The sequence below is a fragment of the Chanodichthys erythropterus genome, chromosome 13 (assembly GCF_024489055.1).
Source record: "Chanodichthys erythropterus isolate Z2021 chromosome 13, ASM2448905v1, whole genome shotgun sequence".
In the NCBI taxonomy this organism is placed as follows: domain Eukaryota; kingdom Metazoa; phylum Chordata; class Actinopteri; order Cypriniformes; family Xenocyprididae; genus Chanodichthys; species Chanodichthys erythropterus.
In genome coordinates this window covers 39,116,483-39,122,841 of record NC_090233.1, presented here as the reverse complement: position 1 = coordinate 39,122,841, position 6,359 = coordinate 39,116,483, and the positions used below count along the sequence as shown (strand labels likewise).

Genomic DNA, 6,359 nt, shown 5'->3' with positions numbered 1-6,359 from the left:
TACAACTTTTTTTTTTTCTCCGTAGAATGAAATCCATTGTGGAAGTCAGTCACAGGAGTCTTTCACTATTTTAATAAGAAACACAAGAGTGCAAACACATTGTATGATAGACATCCTCTCATTAATCAGACTACTTTCCTCTTCCTTGACTGAGGACAAGAACAACACACCATCACAGCCAAGAGAGGGCTGGATTTTAATCTGATAAAATACTTGACCACATCAGTGCAGATTTTGCCAAATGGAAATTACAAGTGCATCTGTAACCTCTTAAGATATCAGACTTCCAAAATGGTTTGTTATGGCAATTCAGCTATATAGCTGAATATATATCAAACACTGCACTAAAATTGCATTTTAATGACAATTATAGAGCAAACTTGACACTTCTTTACTTAAAGCGACGGCTAAGTGTGCTTTAAGACATCAAATGCAGTCAAATATTGCATGTAGCTTTAAGGAACCCTAACAATGCACCTCAGAGAAATCGTTAATTACAAACTATAAAAGATATGTAGTGAACGTTTTAGTATCAAAACAGATGCTATTACACCCACGTAATTGTTTTCAAAAAAACAAAGTTATTTACTGACCTCTTCAGCATATGCTCGACCAATCCCTGATGTTGCTCCAGTTACAACTGCGATAGAGGAAAGTTTTGTGAAATGTATCAATTTCAAATATCAGCACTGTTTCCTCTTTGTGTTCTACTGTCAGTTATCAATAGACCACCTAACTTTAACCACTGTAATTGTCTTTCAATAGTATCTGATGTTTAAAGGTGTCTGAATATGCCTGCCTGGACACATTTTAAGTAAACAAGAAAAAGTCTGACAAGGCAGCAATGTTGAGTTTACTGATACCCTGAGCAGAATGTGTAATGTACTGTTCAATCAATGCAATGCAAAAGAACACCCTGGCAGAAAAAATAGCAACACAGGTCACAAGCACATGTTGTGCTTTGGACACTAGATGTTGGTGTGACACCCCTTCATGCTGCTTAACCACAAACATCTGTCCTGCTTCAGCAAGACCTTGCTGCCTCACTTGCCTGCCAGACTCCCTATGTTCCATCAACCGATCCAGAAGGGTTCTGCTGGTTAAAGCATGGTCCACCAGCTGGGCCACTGCTGAGCAGTACAAACCGCATACAAGTCTAACACAGATGAGTAGCAAAACCTGATACTTTGACTTTACTCGTTATGTTTCCTGGTCTCGTAAAAATCCCTGTATAGAGCAGTACAGCAGACAACTTAATTTTACATTTACGTGAGTAAATTAGTTTAGGCAGCTCTTAGAAGACAAATAATTTAGAATACCAGAATGTCAGTTTCTTTGTATAGTCAGTTTCTATGAATACTGATCAATTCAGTTGGTCGCTAGTAGTTATTCATAAAAAGAAAATATATGCTAACAGTAACAATTTAGAACGATGCAGTGTATAACACATGAATAATTGTATCTAATAAACAGAAATGATTAGTTACTAGTACCTGTTCTAGTTTTACTAGTAACAACTGACATGCATAGGCCTATATCCCCACAGAATTCAGTGGCAAAATGTGTAATTTGTAATAAACATTGGTATAGATACTTGTTGTGACTAAAAGTAAAACGTATTCATAACGCACAAATAGATTTGGTGAATGGACTAAATGTTACAACGGCTTGCCATACACATTTACAGTGAAAGAATAAGCAGATGACAGACAGGCACTATTGGTCTTAATTATTCCTGCCACTGTACAGCATCTATAACATTTGATAATTTTATCATAACGGGATAACAAGAAAGGAATCCACTCTGCAGCTGTGAGGAAGGTCTTACCAGCCCACTGCCCATATTTTCTCAGGTCCGTTTGCCAAATCTCAGAGATCATATACGCTTTGAATCCATGCCAACACTGCCATGACAACCTCAGCAGGTAATATACAGCCGTAACGAAACCGATGCAACACAACACCACTGAAGAACAGCTGCACTCTGAAATGTCTCCCATCTCACTTCTTTACATCTGTGTCACACTTGTACAATAAAATTCTGATATGTTTCAATGTTTGGAGTTGGGGAAAACTCAACACATGCACATATACTCACTCGAACGCTTACTTATGCATGCTCCTCCCATTGCGCCTGAGGTCTGGCCGTCATTGGTCGGCAATATGGCTCTGAGGAGATTAAACCTCGAAAGTGTTACTCCACCTCGAAACAAACACCTAGGCGTAGGCTACTTTGTGTTAAAAGGTGAGAAGTCACACTCCGTTTACTGTATGTACTCTGTCTCCACATCTACCTGATTATGTTTATTCTCTTGTCTAAGTGCGATGTCTGGAATATGATTCGATGAATGAATGTTATGTGGTCCAACACCTGCCATTCATAAGTTTATCACTTCTGAACGACACCCTGTTTGAACAATTTATTATACGGAACAGATAAAAAGCCATGGACTAGGCTACCCATAATTGTAGACTTACTCAGAGATATTAAATCACAAACAAACGCTCACCTGATTGCTGCCATTTCCTAATCATTTGTAAACATTGACTTTTTTTTTGTAAACATGAGTGACATAAAATGCACTATTGTGTTGATGAGTGTCGTATAAATGTAGGGGGGAGGAAAATGATGATGATGGTGATGGTGGTGGTGATGATGATTGATTAAGTTGATGAAAACCTGCAGTCTTGTCTAGCCACTGTTATAATAATATCTCTCAAGTCCGTCATCAACGAAAGAGCTGACATTCTTGACAAAGACATCGAGGATGTAAAGATAACAGTAGACTTTCTGACAGAGGAAATAATAGATATCAAGGGAAAAGTGGAGCGCGTCGAACAGCGGGTAATCCAACCCAGGTGAAAAAAGTACACTTCTATAATGTACTTAAAGTGCTCTATTTTCGTGCACTATAATTTTGTACTTAATATACAAAAAAATTCTACTTTAGAACTTCTTAAGAACATCTAAAGTGAACTCAACTGTGCTATTTTGAGACACCATGAAATATGAACTAAAATGTGCTTTTAATATACTATCTCTGTATTTAAAAAATGTATTTAGATACCACTTATAGCACACTTAACCCATAGTGTACTACAAGTGGTAACTAAATATAGGCTACTTTTTAAATACAGAGGTAGTATAGCCTATTAAAAGCACATTTAGTTCATATTTCATGGTGTCTCAAAATAGCACATGAGTTCACTTTAGATGTTCTTAATATACTAAAAATTCTACTTTAGAACTTATTAAGTACAAAATTAGTGCACGAAAATAGAGCACTTTAAGTACATTATAGAAGTGTACTTTTTTTCACCTGGGCAAGCTACAAAATTAGTGTGCGAAAATAGAGCACTTTAAGTACATTATAGAAGTGTACTTTTTTTCACCTGGGCAAGCTACAAAATTAGTGTGCGAAAATAGAGCACTTTAAGTAGTAGCTAGGCTACATTATTGAAATGTACTTTCACCTGGGAAGTTTACACTACAGGATTTTAAGCCCTATTTGCAAGTTAACGAGCTCGCCGACAGGTCGGGCTGTGATCGGGGGAAATCAGCGGGTGATCGGCGCTCGCCGATCTTTATGTTTGAACTACGCATCAGAGAGGCGCTGACGCGTCGCCGACACCTGGCTGATGCCAGACAAATAACTAGCATATGCTAAATATCTGGAGCTGTCGGCCGTCTCGATATCCTGTGGTGTCATGTGTCGCGACGAGACAGCCAATGAAATACACATTGTCTATGAGAGCAGCAATAACAGTCCATTCAAATAGTCTCTTTCAGTGGTTTTCAACCTGTGGCCTCCGCTCACTAGGGGTCCTCAGTGATCCTCCAGGTGGGCCGCGAGATATATTTAAATTGATTTTAAGTTATTAATATAATTCATTAATTTAATTATTAATGCGTTACATTAAAAAAGCTAAATTAAATATATATAAAAAATATATTTAAAACAAGGCACCATGGACCTCTCTCATACTGTTATGAATGCGGACTCAGGCAGGGGATCCAAATGCAGCATTTTAATGTAGGCCAAGTGTGGTCGTACAGGCAGGGTAAGGTAAATCAGGAGCAAACAGGTACAGCAGAGGGTAGGCAGAGGTCGGGACTGGCAGATATCACTCACAGGTCGGTATACAAAGCAAGGGGTCAGGACAGGCAGCAACGGGTCAATAAACAGGGAACAGGCAGGAACGGTAACAGCAAACAGACAGACAGTAAACACAGGGGAACGCTCAGAATTGCAACAACAGTTAACAAGACTTCGCGATTAGATGGTGTGAGTGAGAGTCCTTTTATAGCTAGGGGCGTATTACAGAACATTTCTATCTTAGGTCTTAACTTAAGATACGATAAGTTAATTTAGGATTTTTCACAAATTCGTATTACAGAAGCAAATCTTAACTTGATTTAGGACTCTTATCCTATCTTACAAAATCTCATCTTATCTGTAGTTAAGAAATCTTAAACCGCTCCATCGAGTTCGGTAATCAACTGTCAGGTCTGTTACCTAGCAACCAAAGACGCGCAAACCGCTTCTGAGGTAAACCTAAAATCAAAATGAAGAAACAACGACGCGCTTTTAATCCCAGTGCGGCAGAGACTCAAAGTTCCGTTGAAAAGGTAACGTTAATGTGACGAGCAGAGCGAGAGCCGTGAGAGAACGGCGCAAGACCAATGAAACGCGCAGCTGACGCTCATTATCACGCGCGCCGTTCTCTCATGGCTCTCGCGCGCCCTGCTCGTCATAGTTAAAAAGCCTGTTTTATTCAGCAAGTTTTCACCTTCGCTCACTCACGAAGATAAGGAAATATTTTATCATTAAAGCGCAGCACATCCCCTGGTCCTCCAAAAGTCTCTCCACCATTAAACATCGCTGCTCTTCCTCTTGTAAAATTAATAAATGTAACACCATTCTCAAAAAAGGCTTTTGTACTGTGATTTTTACCATTGGATTTTAAATAGGTTTGAAGTTAAGACACCAGTGGGGTTATCCTAAAGTTAAGACAGCTTTTAGGTTTTTTTGTCGAGTTAGGATGCTTCTGTAATACTCGTTTCCTATCCATAGTTAAGATACGATTATGCACTTAAGAAATTACATTCTGTAATAGCGTTTGTCCTAAATGAGGTCCTAACTGAAATTACCATGGTTACCAAACAGATAAGATAGGATTCTGTAGTTAAGATCTTTCTGTAATATGCCCCTAGCAAGCTGCAGCTGGGTGTGGTGATTAGTGAGGAGTGTGCGCATGGCTGTATGTGGCGACAGGTGATTGGTGTGGAGTGAACATGTGACTGACAGGGAGAATTGTGGGAAGTGTAGTCCGGGGAGTGACAGGAGCAGACGGTGATCGTTACACATACTACACATTTCTCATCGTGCTGCTGTGAAATACAGACTGACTCAACGGTCGGTGGCTCAAAACTCAAACTCTCTCAGTTGCAGTTAAAACCACTGTCGCTAAAAAGGTTTTGATGGATGACGATTGTAATGAAGGTAAAACGGTTACAGTGACATACAGGAGTCGTTCATAAGACATGCGCGAGTCCGTTATTATGCACAAACATCAGTGAAAACACAGTTCAATATATTCACGTAGTTGTCAAAATTAATGTAGCTACTGCGAGTGTTTTATAATGGATGCTGCCGAACAAGCGTGTTTTGGAGAAGTTTGAGAGGATCGGTGGTGTTATGTGTTTAATAATTTTGAATGGATCCGCAGTTTTTAAATTCAGTCCTTTGGTAACTTATCTCCCATAGACTGAAAAAAAAAATGGTAACGTTATCTCCCTGTGGTCTTGTTTGGTATGGCAGGTTAACCTAGGGCTCTCAAGTGTCACGCATTGAGCGTGACAGTCACTCATTTCGGTGTTTTGTCACACACTCCCGCCACACATTGTATTTCTCACGCAGAAAAACTATTTATCATATATTTAATATGCCGCAGTGCCCAAAATGTATCTGGCCGCGCCGCTCTCTCTGGAACCGGGAAGGAATCAAGCGCGTCTCGAACCTGCCACTTATCAGCCAATCAAAAAAAAAAGAAAGAGGCTACACAATAGCCAGTCAGAAAATAGCACTATTGTATCTGGGTAAGATTTAACGCAACAACCAATGAAAAAAAAAAGCATAATCAAAGAGTGACCATTAGTTCCACAAATACAGACACAGGCTCCCACAAATAAATGAATTCCACAAAGGTAACCTCTTTTGCTACATATTTTTAATGGTTTAAATGTGTACTCTACATGTTTGACCACTTACGAACTCTCATTTAGCCTACTATATGTTGTGTACATGACTAAAGTGCCCAACCATCAGCTATTAATTAATTACTTTTAGAGCACAAAA

The 6,359-nt window shown here is 39.2% G+C and overlaps 1 protein-coding gene across 1 annotated transcript in view; it reads right to left on the bottom strand.

Moving 5' to 3' along the window:
- Nucleotides 1–2,595, bottom strand: part of hsd20b2 (hydroxysteroid (20-beta) dehydrogenase 2) — a 10,214-nt gene extending 7,619 nt beyond the window's left edge. The window contains exons 1-2 of the mRNA XM_067405810.1: nucleotides 1,829–2,595; nucleotides 594–640 (exon numbers count right to left, since the gene is read on the bottom strand). Of these exons, the coding sequence (XP_067261911.1) occupies nucleotides 594–640; nucleotides 1,829–2,000 (219 nt within the window). The 5' untranslated portion in view covers nucleotides 2,001–2,595. The remainder of the gene's footprint in view (nucleotides 1–593; nucleotides 641–1,828) is intronic.
- Between the last annotated feature and the right edge of the window lie 3,764 nt (nucleotides 2,596–6,359).